General features: G+C 46.8%; 1 protein-coding gene across 3 annotated transcripts in view; it reads right to left on the bottom strand.

Moving 5' to 3' along the window:
- Positions 1 to 17,941, bottom strand: part of FHOD3 (formin homology 2 domain containing 3) — a 447,358-nt gene that overhangs the window by 48,084 nt on the left and 381,333 nt on the right. For all 3 annotated transcript variants that reach the window (XM_012656604.1, XM_012656605.1, XM_012656603.1), the window contains 2 exons: positions 12,172 to 12,462; positions 3,273 to 4,141 (listed from right to left, as the gene is read on the bottom strand). In XM_012656604.1, coding sequence (XP_012512058.1) covers positions 3,273 to 4,141; positions 12,172 to 12,462 — 1,160 coding nt within the window. The remainder of the gene's footprint in view (positions 1 to 3,272; positions 4,142 to 12,171; positions 12,463 to 17,941) is intronic.

The following is a 17,941-nucleotide window of genomic DNA, read 5'->3' as shown; positions in this document are numbered from 1 at the left end:
AAAGAGTGCAATGCGAAGGATGGACATATTTGAAACTCGGACTTAGGGGGGAGGGGGGACAAGGGCAACATACGTAACCTAAACATCTGTACCCCTATAGTATGCTGAAATAATAAAAAAAAAAAAGAATAAAGAAAAAAAGTTAAATTTAGTTCTGTATATAATTGAACTCCAAACTCAGATTTTCCCAATACTTAAATATATGAAGTAAATTTATGCCCATTCGGACTGTTTCTTTTAGCTATGTTGAAAAAAAGTATTGTGTTAAAAAATGACTACCTTATACAGAGGGGTAATACTTTAATAATAAATATATTACCTTAAAAAAAAAACTTAATATACATTTCCTGCTGAGAGAGGAAAGTAGATCCACTTCCAGCAACTATTTTGAAAGAAAACCCCAAAGCAGATCTTATCTTCATTGATCGGTCACCCCAGTCTTGGATCTGGCCTCATGAATCTTTGTTTTGGGGTGACTTAGTCGCAGCCAGGCTTTAAACCTCTGGTCTAGTGTTAGTTTTCTGATGGAAACTAAAACCAGTTCTCTTTGTTTTGTGCTGATTTGTAAAGTCTACTTAATTCTACTTTTGTTGTGCTCTATTGTGTTCAATAAAAAAATGTCTATGAGCCAGAATTCGGAAGAGGTTGTTTACACCGCATTTTATGAAAATCACACCCGAGGATTAGAAACAGAAGGGAAACTGGTGATATCTGCATTGGTAACACATACGAAATGCATTCAACCATCCAGGGTGATGTGTTTTAATCCTAATTTACATTCTTACCTTTTGTACCATTTTGTAAATTAGCTCCTGTTCACATTTCCTATCCCAAAACACAAAGGTAGGGACCCCTAGGTCTCATAGAACATTCTAAAATCAGTTTGGTAAACTTTTCAATATATTACTTTCCTCTTAAGCTCCCACTTTATAAACACCAGGCAAACGTTTGTCCCTTAGCTAGGCAACAAAGTATTCTAAGAGGTCATTACGTGCTTCAGGCAAGAATGGAATTTGGGCTGAGAGGGCAGAGGCTGGAATCTTATCACCGACCAAACAGGCCACAGTGGGACCAAGAAAAGGAGGGAGGAAGGTGGCCAATCATTTTGGATCTTCTCTGGGCAACTTTTAATCTTGCCATTTCTTTTGTAAAAATGAAGTTAGAAGTACCTTTACATCCACACTCCATTTTATTCCTCCCAACCCGAGTCAAGGGGCAGCCTCTCCCGAGCAATCTCCAAGGGTGATGAGCTACCTCAACCTTGAGGCACAGCCAGCCTGATGGGCACACGTGCAAAGGGGGAGGAAGAGGAGGAGGAGACCGGCCAAGTAGGTCAGTGGGTTAGAGGGCAGCATCAGCGTGTCAGGTTGTGGGTAGCTCCTGGCAACCACAGACTGCTGTCTTGATCCCGGCGCCTTCTCCTGAATGCCAGGCTGACTGCAGGAATTAGAAAGGGGCATGTGGACGGCTCAGCACCACCTGTCACCGTCCTGGAAACTCAGGACGTAGACACACCAAGAGCAGGTGTCTGACACCCCTTTCCTAGGCATTATTTTCCAGAGGACAAAAGCCGGGTCTACTTTTAACTGAAGGAAAGGGCTGCCTGGGTGTAACTGTTTACATTGGATCCTAGCAGTTTGGATTTACAGAAAAGCAAGCTCTAGTTCTGTCCTGAGGGGATTCCTGAGGCTAGAAACACTCAGGGCCTCACTGAAACTGGGTGGAAACAGACACTGGGGTAAATGCCAACCAGCAAAGAACAGCAGGCAGTTTAAGAACCCTCTGCACCCGTTTCAAACGGAAGTTGGTCAATTATACCTCCCCTAACTGGCCTTCAGCGTCACACAGCAGGACAGGCACGAACTCTGTCACTGGACTCCGTGTTGGAAGGACACTTGTGTTCTGAGGTTGCCGCATATACTTTTTGATTCAGAACTGGTGCGTGACTGGCAGGTCTGGGAGCCTGACCCGGGCAGCTCACCCAAAAAAATGATAAGCGGCTGGAGCAACACAGGGAGGGAGAAGTTAATTCACGATAATAAGCCCTTGCGTGTTTATTCTAAATTGTGCTTTACAGAGTGCTTTCTCATACCTCCAGCTCTTGAGAAGAGAGGATAGCCTTAAACGTGTTTTAAAACTGGAATATGCCCAGAATCTAAGTGGTTTTTAAAAAGCCAGTTCTTTAGGAGATGTAGAGCAGACTCTATTCATGCAGTGAGTCATTAGAAATAAAAGTTGTGATCCAGTGCCTTGCAGTTTCTTTATTAGCGTTTGCTAGCCAGGACTTAACCTTTAATGCCCCCAAATGTCACGTGCAGTGTTTCCCACCGATCAAAGTGGATTTAACATCTCCGTTAATACCACAGCCAGCACTGCCTACAGGATTCCCAAACACTTACGAAAAATAATAAATCTAGATGCACGTGTAATATTTTCAGGATGCTAAATACATGGCTATTGGGAAACATCTAGACAGTTGCAGTATGCTGGCTCAGCCAGGAGATTAGCCAAAGAAGTGTCACTTGGATTACTGCCTTTGAGAAAGCACTGGGTGGTTACAGCTGAAGTTCAAACTACTATCAACCAAAATCAATGAAGGTAAGATTAAATAAACATATCCACTGTGTTTGGTAAGTCAGCGAGTCCACTTTCCTCCAGCTAACATCAGCATCTGTTATTGGGGCTGGGTGTGGTGGCTGACACCTGTAATCCTGGCACTTTGGGAGGCAGAGGTGGGAGGACAGCTTGAGGCCAGGAGTCAAGACCAGCCTGGGCAACAAAGTGAGACCCCATCTCTATAAAAAGTGAAAAAACTTAGCTAGGCATGATGGCATGCACCTGTAGTCCCACCTACTTGGGAGGCTGAGGCAGGAGCATTGCCTGAGCCCAGGAGTTAGAGGTTACAGTAAGCTATGATCATGCTGTTGCATTTCAGCCTGGGCAACAGCATGAGGCTCTGTCTCTAAAAGAAAAAAAAAAATCTGCTACTGGGCTATGCTGACATTCCTTAGCTTTTCCTCAGTATTATCTGGTTCCGTGAAATCTCCTTTGCCTAATGTTAGTAAGCCAGTGTCCATGTTAGCGAATAAGGGTCTCTGACTCATGTAGCTTACACTTAGCCCAAGGAATACTATATTAAAGATCAGATTTTTACACCAATGGACTTTTTACCAAATAGCAAAAGCAACACAAAGAAGAATATTTTTTATAAAACACATCTCTTTGGCCCTACCCAACTGCAAATCAAGAAGCATGCTGGAGGCTAGCAGTACCTTTGTGACAGACAGTTCCTTGGATTTAGACTCAAACAGGTGCTCCAGTCTGGAAGTGTCCACCTTAATGGGTTCCAGTTTTGACCACAGGAATTCTCTGCAGCGTCGGTTGTTTTTACACGGCCACTCAAAAGGCCGGACTTCATTCCAGAACAGACGGATGGTCTTCTTTTTCTTAGTGAACGTGGGCTGACCCCTGGGTACCTGGGACCACCCTAAGCCCTGAGGAGCGTTGAACACTGGAGGAGGAGGAGCCAATAAATTACCGGGGATGGGAGGGGGAGGCACGCTGTCCAACAGGGGTGGAGGCGGAGGGGGCGGCAGACCCAGGAAGGTGGGCGGGGGTGGGGGAGGTGGCCCGGGGGCCTCCCTGTGACCCAAGTCCACATCCAGGACATCGATGTCGTCCTCCTCTCCCAGGTCGGTGAAATCCATGTCTTGGATTCTGAGTTCCCTCGGGTTGGCCATGAGCTGGTCCCAGATGTAATCAGCCTCTGTCTTCAGCTGTACCGGTGCTGTCTCCGAGACCTTGTCATTGGGCTCAGCATCAGGGGAAACAGACCCTCTCCCCAGGTCCCCACTGTTGAATTTCTCCGCAAATGCTTTCACGCTGCCCCGATTGTCCAAACAGCCGATGTCCACCCTTCTGACGCTCTCATCCTGAGCCTGTGAGTTGGCCTGCAGGGTGGAGACCCTGGTGGCGAGGCTGGTGACCGCCTCTGCCTCCTGCTGGGTCCTTGTAGCCTCACCGTCCCCCGGGGACTTCCTGTTATGGGCATACAGCATGTCCAGCATGAACCGTTTGCTGGTGAGGATGTCGCCACACTGCCCATTCACACCCGCATCCTGAACTCCCGCGGACCACAAACCTGAAAGCACACAGGAGGGGAAAAAATGAAAAATTAGCAAGGGGGCCGCGCTTCCACGACAAAACTAACTAGGTAGGACATGAGCTTGACACTCCCTACACACAGATGACTTCTGAGGACACAATGAAATAAAGCATTCAAAGCAGAAGGTGGCCCTGGTTGACAAGACACCCTTAACCAAGAAGAGACACTGCTTTACAATCCTGAAGACCCCACACCAGGACCCAGGACTCTGCCAGATATGACACTGCTCCTGGCTCCTGCCTGGACTCCTGGAAGAAACTTTCCTTACCTTTCCTGCCCACCCATGGCAGCCGGTCAGGACTCACCCAGCCACAGGGAGCTGAGGGGCCTCTGTCCTAACTAGACACAGGGAAGCAAGGAAGCCACTCCCTGGCCCGTGGCAGGCATCGGAGAGGCGGTAAGGTTACCTCTGTTCCTCTCCCCCATCCGGAATCTGCACCAGTACAGCTCAAAGTGCCTGGGGAAACACACAAACCATGCCTGTGGTTGTGCTTTAAGTTCACAATTACCAGTCTCCAGGGGGCTTAGTGCCACTGGGCACTCTCAGCCACTCCTCCCAGACAACCTTTCATACCCCGCCTCCCAGCCCACCTCATCCTCAGTAACAGCCTTGCTTCCTGGTTCACCAATTTAACAGGCACAGACAGGGGAGATCTTCCAGAGCCCCCATTCTCCCTCCCTCCCCCTCTCACCTGCACCCCAGCCCGTGGCCCCCGTCCGGTGACCCTCCATAGCAGGGGTCAACCGCTCCACCTGTGCATTAGGAACGCGCTCCAATGGTTCTCTGTCCCGCATCTCCCATGACCCTCCCACTAGATCCTTCCTTCTGGCATATAAACATACGTGTAATTACCACATGATGGTTTTTAAAATAACCATCTTAAAACAGCAAAACCTCCCTTGGCCCCACTTAACAGCTCCAGCTATCACCCGATTTTTCTCCCTTCCTTTAAAGTAAAGCTGCTCACACGAGTTGTTTTGCTCACCACCTCCGATTTATTTTATTCTCTCTTGGACCCAGCTGAATGGAGCTTTTGCTCCCACCACCCCTCAACCTGCTCCTTTCCAGGTGACCAGGGACTTGCACATTGAGCTGGACACACCCTCCCCAGAAGACATGTGCCTGGTTTGCTTCCTTCTTTCTGAGAAGGTGTCTCCTTCTCAGTCTCCCTTGCTGGTTCCTCCCTATCTTTAACCCTTCACTGTCCTTGGAGCTCGCCCCTCCATCTACACTCTTCCAGACTTTGTCTCGTCCAGTCTCAGGGCTTTACATACCATCCGTAAATGGTTCTTCTGCCCCACCCCTCGTGAAGCTGCGTCTCCTGCAGTCCTCTGCTGTCTCTTAAGGCAGTTTCATCCTCTTGCTGCCAATTACAGAAACTTCACAGTCATCCTTGACTCCTCCTGTTCCTTCGTCCTCTGCATCCAGTGTAGCAGGGCATCCTGCTGGCTGCACCTTGGTGTTACACCCAGAATCCACCCGCTTTTCTCAGCACGTCTGCTGTCACGGCCCTGGACCAAGCCGGTGTGTGTTCCTGCCTACAGTGCTGCAGGGGCACCTCAGGTGGGCCCTCTGCTTCCACCCTTGCCTTGTGACAGTCAGCGCTTATCCCAACAGCCACGTGATGTTACTAAAACGTCTGATCAAATCTTTCTGCCCAAAGCCTTCTAATGAGAGGAAAACCCAGTGACATGATGTTGACAGGCCTTTTCTTTCATCTCCTGCCACCACCATCCCAGATACATACACATAAACCTCTTCAGCTATAGCAGCTTCTTCCTGTTCCTAGAACTCACCAGGTATCATCTGGTTTCGGGGACTTTGCTCCTCCTGGGACAAACCGCACCCAGTTAATCACACCATTTGTTTTTTGATCTTCCTTTAGGTCTTTGCTCAAATCGTCTCTTCTCAGTGAAATCGTACCCCACCACCTTAATTAAAATTGTGCAACCCTCCCTCCCACGCTGCACATCCTCCTTTCCTGCTTGTTTTCCATCAGAGCACTGATTACTCTCTCATCATCCACGCGTTCTACTTATGTTATTGTCCGCCTTTGCCCTATCACTGGGATGTTTATAACTACTCACTAAATTGCCTTCTTCGTGGGATGTAAACTCTATGAGAAAAGGATTTGGGTTAGCTCTGCTCACTGTTGGACCCCCAACGTCTAGAACCGAATGAATGAACGCACGGTCAGGAGTGTTATTCCTCTGGGGCGGCTTCCTTGGGGATGGCAAGGCCATGTGGCAAGCACTTGAGGGAGTGAGCTCCTGCAGATACCCAGGGAGACCCAGGCCACCAAGGTGAGCATGCGGAGCTCCACTCAGCCAAAGGAGAGTCCCCAATACACTAAGGGTGGACACTGGCTGTCACACATGGCCCTGCCTTGACCTCAGAGGAGGCATTTACTTGGGGAGCACAAGGTCCCCCTGGGGCTCTGTTCCTTCCAACAGAGCTTTGTTCTCTGTCCTCTGCTTAACAGTGGCCTAACCCGACCAGGGGACCTCAGGCCCCCTCAACACCAGAACAAGGAGCTCTTGTACCCCCTTTTAGGTTTTACAAACAAAACATACTTAGGAAATAACCACTGTCAAAGAGAGATGAGATGGCACTTGAGGATAAGACCAAAAAATCTGGTTATGGGGAGTTTCCACAACTGGTCAGACCACCCCACGAACTGTGAGATGAGTTTGACACCAGGAGGCCACAGCAGATAAACTGGTTGAGCCCTTCTCGAGGAACGGCCATATTCTTTCTCCATTTATTGAGAAATGTTAGCATTTTCTTATTTTGGCAACAGGGAACAGAATGTAATCAGGTAATATCTTTAAATGCTGGGTTTCTCACTTATCCTCTTATGTATTCTTTTTATCATGTTGTAGTGCCCCTCTTTGTCCTTAGTAATTTCCTTTCCTCTGAAGTCTACTGTATCTGATATTAATATAGCCACTCCTGCTTTTCTCGGATTAATGATTGCGTCATTTATCTTTTCCCAACTTCTAACTTGCAATCTACCCATGTCATTATGTTTGAAAAGAGTTTTGTACAGACAGCAAATAATTGGGTCATTTTTTTTTTTGGTCCACTCTGCCAATCTCTGTCTTGTAATTTAAAGTAATTATTGATACGTTAGGATGTAAGTCTGCCATTATAATTGTCTTGTTTGTTCCCTTTGTTTCAGTTCCTATTTCTCCTTTCTTGGTCTCCTATGGGTTACTTGAACTTTTTTTTTTTTTAACTTTCATTTATTAAAAATTTTTTTATTGACATAACAGATGCACATATTTTCAGGGTACATATAATTTAATACATTCATATTATTTGTAAAGATCAAATCAGTGTAATTGGGACATATATCACCTTAAATAGTCTTTTCTTTATGCCATAATCATTCAACTTATTCTCTTGTACCTATTTTGAAATATATTAATAGATTATTATAAACCATAGTCATCCTATGGATCTATAAAACACTAGATTTCTTCTATCAAACTGTATATTTGTAACCATTAACCTCCCTGCATCCCCCTTGAACATTTTTTAGAATTTAATTTTGATATATTTATAGTGTTTTAAAGTACATTGCTTCATATAGCTTTCTTAGTAGTGGCTCTAGGTATTAAACATACTAACTTATCACACTCTAATAGTATTGATGCTTTAACACTTTGAGTCAAGTGTGGAAAACTTATTTCCATATAGATTCCTTTAACTTCCCCACTTTTTAAATAGAATTGTCTTAAGTATTTCTTCTACCCAGAGCAGTACATCAAATGGTATTACAATTTTTGCTTCCACCATCAAGTATGATGTAAGAAACTCAGTAGGAGAAAGTCTATTTTATTGACTCCTATTTTCATCCATTCTGTTGTTCTTTCCTTCCTGATGTTCCAAGCCTTCCGTCCTTTCCTTTCTGTTTGGAGAACTTTCTTTAGCCATTCTTTGACGGTACGTCCACTAGGGACACATTCTCTTAGTTTTTTTTAATCTGAAATGTCTTGCTTTCCCTTCATTCTTAAAGGAGACTTATGTTGGATACGGAATTCATGCCCTTGCAGAAGGCCGCATCCCTTCCTGCTGACCCCCATGCTACCATGAGCAAGCTGCTGTCATCTGAACTGGTGTTCCCCTGTCGGTGACATGTTGTCTCTTTCTTCACTCTTTCAAAGCTTCTTTTTGGTCTTTAGCTTTCAGAAGTTTGATTATTATTTGTCTTGGTGTGGATGTCTTTGAATTTATCCTGTTTGGGGTTTGCTCAGCTTCCTAACTCTGTAAGTTTATACTTTTTTGACACACTTGGCAAGCTTTTGGCCATTATTTCTGCAAAGATTTTTTTCATCACTGAACTTACCCTTTCTCCTCTCCTCCTCGGACCCCAATAAACTGGATGTTAGATCTAGTCTTCTAGTCCCCCCAGACCCCTGAGTTTCTGCTCATTATTTTAGTCTATTTTTCTCTGTTACTCAGATTTGGTAATTTCTACTGACCCGTTTTTGAGTTCACTGAACATTTCCGTTGTTGTCTTCAATCTACTATTAAACCCATGCAGTATTTTATTTTGGTTATTATATTTTTCAATTCTATAATTTCCCTTTCCCTTTGGTTCTTTTTATATCTTCTACTTTTCACTGAGATATTTTATTTCCCCATGTATTTCCTGAGTGTTCGTAATTAACTGCTCATTGAAGCATTATTACGATGGCTGCTTCAAAATACCTGTCACCTAATTCCAATGTCTGGCTCATCTTGGTGTTGGCATCTGTTAATTATATTTTTCCATTCAAGTTGTGACTGCCCTAGTCCTTGATATGATGAGTGATTTTCTATTGTATCCCGGACATTTTGGGCATTATAGAATTTAGATCCTATTTTATCTTCTCTTTTAGCAGGTAGTCAACCTTTTTAGGTGTAGCATACAGGTCTTTGTGGGGCTAGATGTTCGGCTCCATCTGTCACCACCTCAGCAATAATGTGGAGTCCCACTGCCTCATTGCAGGTGAGTAGTGTGGAAGGTCAGTGCCACCATTTGCTGGCCCCACTGACTTCTTCCCAGGGAAACTGGACTACCTACCCACATTGCCTCATTGCCTTCAAGTGAAGGTGGAGGCTCAGCTCTCGATCGGTCCCCACAGACTCCAGGTCAGATTTTCCAATATTAAGGGCCAGAAAGCTTTTCTGTTCCATTAGGCAATCCTTTTCCCAATCCTTGGCTAGGGGAATAGGCTTTACGCGGAGCTTCACTGCCATGTTGTTCACGTCCTGGGGTTACTAGACAGTCTGTTTTCCTCTTTCTATGTTTCTGAGTCCTCCTGTGATTGACTGTTCTGTTATTCCAAGGGGGTGGGTATATTGGTTGTGAGAGAAAGGACCCAGGAGGAATGGAGCTTCTCCATCTCGGCAACACACCTCTTCCCTCCTTAATTCGGCTATGGTTTTGTGAGACCCCCCTAATGTATGCTCTGGGCACCCACCTAGGAAATGAGGACTCACAATGAATAAGGGAGACATCCCCTTCCACACAAAGCTGACATTCGAGTGGTGGCAAAGGACACTTACACAAGTAATCGTGACAACGTGTAACGAATACTACGATAAAGCTTCTCACACTAATGCCACAGAGTAACATATGAAACAAAAAAAAAAAATTAAACCACATAACTGGAATATGTTGAGATTTTTCAAATCCTACAAATTCATTTTTGACATAATCATTACAAATAAAATTGGGAATCATCTCAATTGTCCCCAAGGTTCCTTTGTGATTTAATTGACAACATTCTGAAAAGAGCCATTATGACAGAGCTGCCCTGACTCCACAGCTGCCAATGGTGCCTGCGAGCAGTGAGATATTTTAGGAACCAACAAGCTACAGCAAATAAACACGACCAAATCTCTTAACAGCACTGGGGCAAAGCAGAAAAATAACTGTGAAGCCCCAATTCCTGATTCTATACACTTGGACGTTACCCACTTTTGGTAGAAAGTCAATGGTTCTTCACTGGGAACAGAGTCTCCATTTTTGGAAAGTTGTCCTTATTTGGAAGAATGTGATCCAAGAGAGTTCTGCTGCCTGGCTTATTTTTATTAACCGAACTCGTTGATATGTTTCAGGCCTGCTAAATCCAGTTATGATGAATGATTCCTAAAGTTATTCTTAATAAATAAAACATGACGTAAGGCCAAACTGACCAAGAAGACTTATCCTACACCCTGTATTGTGACCATAATTCTATTAAGGTGAGTGATACTAGAAGAATTTGGGAGACTGACTGTAATCTGACTTTGAAAGACATTAAGTAAAATCAGTATATTCATTGTGTTATAACACCCATTAACACCTAAATCTTCAACCAAATGAAGACACAAGATTTTCAGTACAATCATTCCTAAGAGGTAAACTAATAAAGTCTTTAGTCCTCCTTTTTCTACTGCATCATAGTGACCAGCAATATAGAGAATAAAACCTAGTAGTATATTCTAACTTGGAAAAACTCAAATAGTAACTAGGCCACTGATGGACAGGTCTACTGGGAGACATTGTGGTTTCATTCATTCACTCAATTTTCATTCACTCACCCATGCCTCCAACTCAATGTATTCTTAATCTGGGAACTAACAAGTCATTCATGGGTCAGGGCACTAGCTGGCAGACCTTCGTGGAGATTTCATGCTGCCCTTTGGGCATGAGATGTAGGCTTTTTTTTTTTTTTTTTTTTTTGAGACAGAGTCTCACTGTGTTGCCTGGGCTAGAGTGCCGTGGCATCATCTTAGCTCACAGCAACCTCAAACTCCTGGGCTCAAGCGATCCTCCTGCCTCAGCCTCCCAAGCAGCTGGGACTACAGGCATGCGCCACCATGCCCAGCTAGTTTTTTCTATATATTTTTAGTTGTCTGATTAATTTCTTTCTATTTTTAGTAAAGACGGGGTCTCGCTCTTGCTCAGGCTGGTTTCGAACTCCTGAGCTCAAACAATCCGCCCGCCTTGGCCTCCCAGAGAGCTAGGATTACAGGCGTGAGCCACCGCGCCCAGCCAGATGTAGGCTTCTTAAGTGTGTCACTCGTATGTAGCTTAATGAAGGGTGGCCCATAAGACATGACTCCAAGGGCGAGGAGTGTTCATTGAGGAAGGTGGAATTCTACCACCCTGATAGCGTACAAGTTGTGAGTAGGAGTGTGGGTAAGGAAGGCTAACCCTGTGGTGTCGTAGATCATTTATAATTCCTTATAACCCTCCGTGGCAACCTCCCCAAGTCCTTCATGAGGTTCTTCTAGGCCAAACCTATAATCTAACATTCCATTTGATCCCTAGTTATAAAGTCTCCACCCACAGGAGAACTGAATGAATATTAAGTATAATTTGCCAAAAAGATATACTTTCATGAGGAAAAGCATGTACTTTGTAATAAATAAAAGAATAGTCATGAGTATAGTGTAGAATACTACTTAAATTATGTATGTTCCAATACAGCATATCAGGTTGACCTCAGCACACTGTGAGTCACAACTTTTCGGAAGTACTCATTCAATTCACTCCTACAAATCTGTTCTGGTCTGAAATGTTCAGTCATAATGATTGAACACACTTCACTTAAAAAAATCTTTTAAAGGGGTAGATAATATGACATAGCTCTAAACTTAAATCAGAAACTGAGAAAAGCTGCACTTACTATTATTAACAATGAAACAAGTAGAGGGAGATGAGTTTGTCTTTCAGGGCTTATTTTTCAGAAAGAGCCCTCATTACCTGGCCCTTCCTCCCACCTGTGGAAGTGATGAACGCCACCGCACAGCAGAGGGTTTGGGGGCCACTTCCTTTGCGGCAGGAGGCTGCTGGCTGACAGTGTGACCGCATTCCTCCTCCCAGACACTGGGTGACACAGCGGACGAGTGAGCTGACCCAGCAGGTCGCCTGAGAGGCCACCCTGTGGACAGGCTCCTAGCAAATCAGACCCTGCAGCCCAGGCTTCCCTGGAACATGCAGATTGAGAGAAGGGGCTTCATTTACCAGTCGCCCTGTCCCCGGAGAGCTTGTCCTCCTTCTCCTCCCTCTCCAACGTGCTGCTGGAGGACGAGATGCTGGAGGCGGAGCAGTTGTCCCTCTCGTTCACCCCTTCGTTCTGCCTCTCTTTTTCACTGAGGGAGGCTCTTTCTTCGGGCTCCAACGCCTGCTCCGCCTCGCTCTCCACTCCCCCGTGGGCAGCAGCTATGTCCTGGCTGGCTTCATCAGCAACCTGCCCCGCCTCTGCCTCCGGTCCTGGTTCTGCCTCCGGTTCAGGCTTAGGATGCCCGGCACTGGCTGGTGGAGACAACAATGGAGAACATGTTGACAACAGAGACTTCTCAGAAGCATTAAGTGAGGTGTGAAAGTGAATGTGAGGCTGATTTCTCTATGCTGCTCTGCGGTGGGCAGAAGTCTAGAGATGGCCCCCAAGACTTCTGTCCCCTAGTTATTCTGCCAATCACTGATGGAGGCACTGCTGTGAAGGGATTATGCAGATGACATGAAAATCCCTTGTCAGTTCATCTTAAAATAGGGAGAATAACTACATGGGCCTGATCCAACCAAGCTAGCCTTTTAAAAGCAGAGTGTTTTCAAATTAGCACCAAAAAAAGTTGAGATTAGTTAGAAGCATGAGAAGGATCCGACACATTAGTGCTGGTTTTGAAGATGGAGGGGGCCGTGAGACAGGGAATGTGGGTGGCCTCTAGCAGCTGAGAACCACCTCTAGCCAACAGCCAGTGAAGAACAGGGACTGCGGTTCCACAAGCACAAGGAACTGGATTCTGCCAACACGCTGAATGAGGCTGGAGATGGACTCTTCCCAGAATCTCAGCTAAGAAGAGCCCAGCCAGCCACAGCCTTGATCTCAGCCTTGTGACAGCTGACAGCTAGGGCCGAGAACACAGTTGAGCTGTGCTAAACTTCTGGCCTACAGAAACTGTAAGATAATAAATGGGGGTTGTTTCCAACAGCTATGTCTGTGGCAATTTGTTACACAGCAATAAAAAACTAATATATGGCCTTTTTTGTCTCTAGAGGAAAAAAGAAACAAAATACATGGTGAATCAAGCTGATGAGCACGTAGTACCCCTGTGTTTTCTGAAATCACTGACTAAACCAATGAGGTCCATTCACCCTGTGCTTGGACTATGTTTGCTCATAATGTGAAGTCAGTTCAGATTTTGAAAGCATTTAGAAGAATCACTCATGTAACAGGACTATTTGCAAAGCTATCAAGATTGGGGATTTGATGCTCATACTGAGGTAAAATACTCATGTTCGCACTCGTGATTGTCCAGAGAGCAGGGAAATGGCACAATCTGGCTTACACATGTTAATTGCTGAGCAAAACTCTCAGCTGCGAGCTGTGGATGCATAGCATAATGACTGAGAATACACAGAATCTTCAGCCAGCTGCCACATGGGAAGGCCTGAGGAGGATGGGGCACTCCTGAGGGTACTATCCCAGGGCTGGGCAAAGCCACACTGCCAGAACACATGCTTGAGCCCTAGGTAGACACTGCTCAAAGCAATACAGAAATCCAGGCAGGGTTTGCACATGGCAGAGGCTGGACGGTTTCTGTCCAGACCCCACAAAGACGTGCAGACCAGGGAGCGCTCTCTGTGGAGATGTCCTGCTGGCTCAGGTAAGGGGCATGGCTGGTGATGGAGCATGCAGAGCTGGCCCCATAGCAGGCTGGGCACTGACATTACTAAGGGGGAGAGAGACACTCAGGCCTCCCTGGACAGGGGGCCCAGCGGCCCTCAGCTTCCCAGCAAGAAGTCATTCTGCCAGGACTCACGGGCCAGCACCCCCAGCCTCTCCTCTGTTCTCCGACTCTAAGGATGAGTCAGGGAGTTAGCCAGGCAGGGAGGGAAGCCATGAGACGATAAAACACCACCCTTTCCTTATGTTCCCGGGTAACTTCCAAACACCACAGGGAAGAAAAGCTCCTCCGTGGGAAAACCTCCATGTGCTCTTCAGGTAGGAACTGGAGGTGGAGGAGTGAGGGCCTCTCCCTTGCTCACGTGCTATGGGTCTCCTGCTGGGGACTCTAGCCTAGTGCAGGAAGCTGCTTCCAGGGGAGACCGGAGGGCCTCTGCTGCCAAGTGGCCGCCCCTATAGGGAAGGTTTCAGGATCTGGCAACATGAGGGCAGAGTCTTCAGACTGAGACACATTGGCTGGCAGTAACAGGAGGAAGCCAAAGGGCACAAAACCTTGAGCCTATGTGCTTGAGAATGGGCACGCCGGTCACTTTTCCTTAAAAGCAAAAACTAGGCTGGGTAACGGGAAAGAATGAACGTGCCTTTCAGAAAAATTCCCTGTGGTACTGAAGGAATTTTTATGGTAATGTCTTTTTCATCTGATAATAGAGTATTTAGCAAAGAGATACAAAACCCCATTAGTTTTACAAGCATGGCAAGAGCACGGCCTTAGGAATGGCAGTGTCATCATCTGGTTGACAAAAAGCACATGTTGTTATACACATGTACTGCAGAATAGCCACATCAAAATGAAAATGTTTCCAACAGCCTAGCATGTGGCACAGACGGAAGGTTTAGCTGGTGAGCATATGGCAAACACCAACCAGGGTCCTTGCTGGTGGCTTCATCATGGACAAGGAGACAGGTCAGCTGGTTGCCAGGAGCCTGTGTCTACTCACCACCCCCAGGAGTCTGCGCAGACTCAGCAGGAGGATCCCTGACTGACGGTTGTTTGACTTCAGCCTGCGCGTGCGCACTGCTTGTTTCATTCCACTGAACGTACAGGTGTCTGACTAGTCAGGGGCCACCGACCTGGACAGGTGTGGCAATAGACATGCTAGCTCTGGAAAAGCCACGCTTTCTTGGGAATAAACAGTATGATTTCATCCCAATGCATTAGGGCCAAACTTCATGGGATCAGACAATTTAAATTTGTGATTCCAACTATTGGGATGGTTCCTTTGTCTCTTTCTTTTTTCTTTTTTTTTTTTTTTTTAACAACAGCTGGGGAGGTTTCGTTTCCAAAACTGCCTCTGGCCTGAATACATGACTCAGCGTCCACAGGGTCTGACTGCAAATCTGTGGCTTGTGAGGTCATCCTAATGATGAACAAATTAAATACTAATCACATACATTCGAGTCGATCCAAACAGCCAGGGTCCACAGCAGAGCCCTTCTCTGGCTGTCTTAATCAAACGCAGGAACAACAAGGGCGAAAGGTGCCCGAGGGCCAAGACCTTGCCTTCCTCTCCTGCCGAGAGCCCCCAGCATGGTCCTGGGGCATCTGCTCACAACATTCTCACTCGGAAAGCGCCCAGGATGGCCCAGAGACTCCATAGTCAATTCCAGAACGTTTCTCCTCCCCTTTCCCCTTCCCTTTCGTCAGGATCTCCCTCACCAACACCGTCCTCTACACGCCGCTGTTCTTTTTGAGTCACTGTCCCTAGGCCAGGCCTGCTGCCCTTTGGCAGAAATAAGGAAAAGTATCATTTACACTCACCGAGTCCTCAGGAAACAGGAGACATCATATAAATCTGTGGGAAAAGTCCTCAAGGGAACTAAGGTCTTTTTCAACATCTAGAGATGAAAACAACGTTTGCCATTGCTCACTGTTAATAGTCCCAGAATTTAATGAGCCTTTCTCTGGCTTAACATTGGTGTCAGTAGTGACAGCCACAGTGACACATAGGACAGAATGAGCTCTGTCATCGCGGAGGTTACAGAGGAGCAGAGAAAAGAAATCTGAACGTCCTACTTAGACTCTGCACAGCAAAGCAGCCGAGCCCCACCACCAACAGCACCAGGAAATCCCAGGCTCTCAGCTACCACTGGACACAATAAAAAATTCGTATAAATGTCATGGATCTGGCAAGGGTCTTTGGCAAGGCCTGAGAAGGGATATAAGTCTCTGTGCCAAAATGACATTTCAGCAGAATCTCCAAGCACAAAAAGGAGTTAAAAATGGGAAAAAATGGTCATGAGAATGTTCTGGCCAGAGGTAGGAGCACACACAGAAACCTGGAGCCCACGCATGCTGCAAGAAATGAAAGCCGTTTGGTATGGCTGGAGCTCAGAGAGTGAGAGGAGGCTGGATGGCTGTCTGGGTTAGGCTAACGCGCCTTGTGTGCCGAGGTTAGGACCTGGGACTTCACCCTAAGGGCAGTAATAACTGCTTCAGGTAGAGACAGGCCACGTTTCACCCTGTCTGAGATGACCCCTGCTGACCTCTTGCCTACCTCTGCATCACAGGCAAACCAGGCTGCCCGCTGGGAACAGCTTGGGCGTGCCTGGGAGCTATGGGGGGAGCAGCTCCCCTAGCCCATGTGAAATAAACAGTAGTCCGGAAATAAACTCTGCAGACGGAGACTGAGGAGCAAGAGGCGAATGCCAATCAAGGGAGCATAAGAGAAGATGAAAATGAATAAAAACACAGCACCACTGGAATGACGCACGGGTAAGGGTCTGGGACTCCAGACAGCAGGAAGACATTCCCCATCCCAGACACCAACTCGGGGAGGAATTGTGTTCACATTAGAGGGGAGCAGGGAGGTCTGCAGGGCTGCTGGCTCCCTCTGAGGAACGATTACTGAGCACTTCGCACGGAAGCACCTTCCAAAACCCTCAAGACCTCTCTACGGGGAGGGCTCTGCAATCGCCCTCCGGAAGCCGAGGCTGGGGGAGCATGGGGAAGGCTGCGCCCAGGTGGCCAAGCAGTGAGGGACAGGGTGTGTGCTCCCAAACCAGGAAGGCCCCTGCAGCACCATCGTCAGCGCAGGCTCAGGAAGGACTGTAATAAACCAAACCATGCAGTTCAGGAGTGGCCAGGGCTCCCCACACTTGCCCACAACCACGTGGGACGGAGGAAGGATGCAAAGCTCTGACTGCATCTCCCGGGCTGTGCGAGGGAGGAGGGGAACTGTGAGAAGGGCTCGGCCAGGTGCCCAGGATCCCTTCTCCCGGCGGTGGGCGTGAGTTTGGAAATGAACGGAGGACATGGCAAGGAACGCCTGGCAACATTAAGGGCGGCCAAAACTGGGATCTGTCTTCCTGGACCACAGCCCGAGAGAGCAGCCTGATGGGATCTTAGCATCGCCAGAATGCACTTAGCGAAGACCAGAAAAATGTATTTGGCCAGAACCTGCACTGACCTGACTCAGACGGGGCTTTAAATTAGATTTTAAGGCTGGAGTAGAGAAAATACAAGGGAGGAGGGGAAAAAAATCTAAACAATCTAAACTATCTAAATCTAAAAAATCCTAAATGAAAGGATATGGAAACAGATAATTTATGCAAGGAGGAAGAAGTATCTAATAATAGGAAGGAAGAGGTCTGCGGTACCCTCGGAAGGATGTAACAGGGAATCGGGCCATCACCATTCTGTGGGGAAGGACCCACAACCAGAACAGCCACTAAGAGGCATTCTCTGCCCCACAGAAACAGACGTCACAGGAAAGAGAGGGGTTGGGAAGCCAGGATGGGACCGATCGACATGAGAACCCAGGGAAGGAAGAAAAACCTAAGTGATTTTTCGAGAGAATATAAAAGTCTGGCCCATCAGAGGGTGAACGTGACTGGTGCTTTCCTAGTGCAGATCACAAAACTGGGACCGAAATGAGGGGAAGAACCAGCCTGAGGATTCTTGCCAGCTCCTCCCTGGGCCAGATCAGCAGGGCAGACAATCACTTATATGGCTTTTGGAGGGACAAAGAGAACGCCACCAACTCCTCGTCTGGTCCTGAAAACCTCGCCAGACATCAGGCCCTGCTTGGCCTTAAGTGAAGTAAAACT

Source organism: Propithecus coquereli, unplaced genomic scaffold, assembly GCF_000956105.1.
Source record: "Propithecus coquereli isolate 6110/MARCELLA unplaced genomic scaffold, Pcoq_1.0 Scaffold51, whole genome shotgun sequence".
Lineage (NCBI taxonomy): Eukaryota > Metazoa > Chordata > Mammalia > Primates > Indriidae > Propithecus > Propithecus coquereli.
This window is presented reverse-complemented; position numbering and strand designations above follow the sequence as displayed.